The 1,274-nt window shown below is 44.1% G+C and overlaps 1 protein-coding gene across 1 annotated transcript; it reads left to right on the top strand.

The window, feature by feature from the left end:
- Nucleotides 1–354: 354 nt before the first annotated feature.
- SERLADRAFT_432258 (uncharacterized protein) lies at nt 355–675 on the top strand (the record flags this gene model as incomplete). Its single annotated transcript, XM_007312483.1, has 2 exons — nt 355–552; nt 610–675. 2 exons carry the CDS (start codon nt 355–357, stop codon nt 673–675), a joined length of 264 nt encoding a protein of 87 aa, XP_007312545.1.
- Nucleotides 676–1,274: the final 599 nt, after the last annotated feature.

Genomic DNA, 1,274 nt, shown 5'->3' with positions numbered 1-1,274 from the left:
CCATGTGGGAATAGAGCATAGAGTTCGGCAGACCACAAGGAACATAATCCCGAGTATACCAATGGTTCGGGGGCGGGCCCAGAGAACAACTTCTTGGGAGATGCCAGAGTTCTGTCTTCCGGTACAAATATAACAGTATCCCCCTTTTAGGGTTGAACCCTTGAGACCCAAAACTAGCCTTTGGGGAAAAAGGCTCCGGTGGACAAATTTCCCGGTAGTGAGTGACGTGTGGAGTCCGGCTGAGTTTGAATGAAAATATATAACACGGGGGGTTGGCTCAGAATTCCTTCAGTTGAACAGTCTTGTTCAAAAACTTAGACCACCCTTCCCACCACCAATAATCCTATTACCACCATGTTTAGCGCCCCCGAGACCACAATTGCAAAGATGGCCCAACTCCATGCACAGATGGCAGAGGCCAAGTGTCAGCTCAAGGCGGAGCAAAAAAGGGCAGAGGAGGAAGCAAAACAGGCAGTAGAAGCCCAGAGGGTCAAACAGCAAAAACAGCGGGTTGAGAGAGAGGAGGAGGAGAAGGAGAAAACAGAGGCGGCAGTAGCGGGGGAGGCGCAGCCCACCAAAGTCAAGCAACATTCTCATGCCTGTTAGTAGTGCACTTTGCACAACATGTTTAGGCCAAACATTGCAATGGTCTTTGGAGTCACTGTACCTTACTGATATTATTACAGTACAAGCATTTGTACTCAGGCACTGCCAGCTCACAAAGAAGTCCTAGAATTGCCAGAATGTAAAAATAAAAAAGAAGTACAGGCCTTTTTGGGATTTGTAAACTTTTATAGATGTTTCATACAAGAATTTGGGTTGATTGCAAAACTGGTGACAAAGCTCACTGGATAGGAGGAGTTCATATGGGAAACTGAACAGACAGGAGCATTTAAAGAGATAAAAAAAGAGAATCAGTTCAACCCCAGTACTCGCCCTACCGACCAATGACAGTCAATATAGAGTGGAGATGGATAGTAGTGATTATGCATTGGAAGCAGTCCTCTCTCAAGAACAGAACAATGTCTGGAAACCAATAGTTTATTTGTCAAATCTCTTAATCCAACTGAGAGAAACTATGAGATCTACAACAAAAAACTATTGGCAATAATAATAGCTTTAGAGGAACAGTGCCATTACCTAATGGATGCAGCCAAAGAGTTTGAGATCTGGATGGACCATCAGAATCTCACATACTTCAAACAACCTCAGAATCTAAACAGAAGACAGGTGATATGGGTTAGTGAACTGGCGAATTATCATTTTACTCTTCA

The sequence above is a fragment of the Serpula lacrymans genome (genome assembly GCF_000218685.1).
Source record: "Serpula lacrymans var. lacrymans S7.9 unplaced genomic scaffold SERLAscaffold_1, whole genome shotgun sequence".
In the NCBI taxonomy this organism is placed as follows: domain Eukaryota; kingdom Fungi; phylum Basidiomycota; class Agaricomycetes; order Boletales; family Serpulaceae; genus Serpula; species Serpula lacrymans.
Note: the sequence above shows the minus strand (reverse complement) of the source record. Positions and strands in the feature narration are given on the sequence as shown.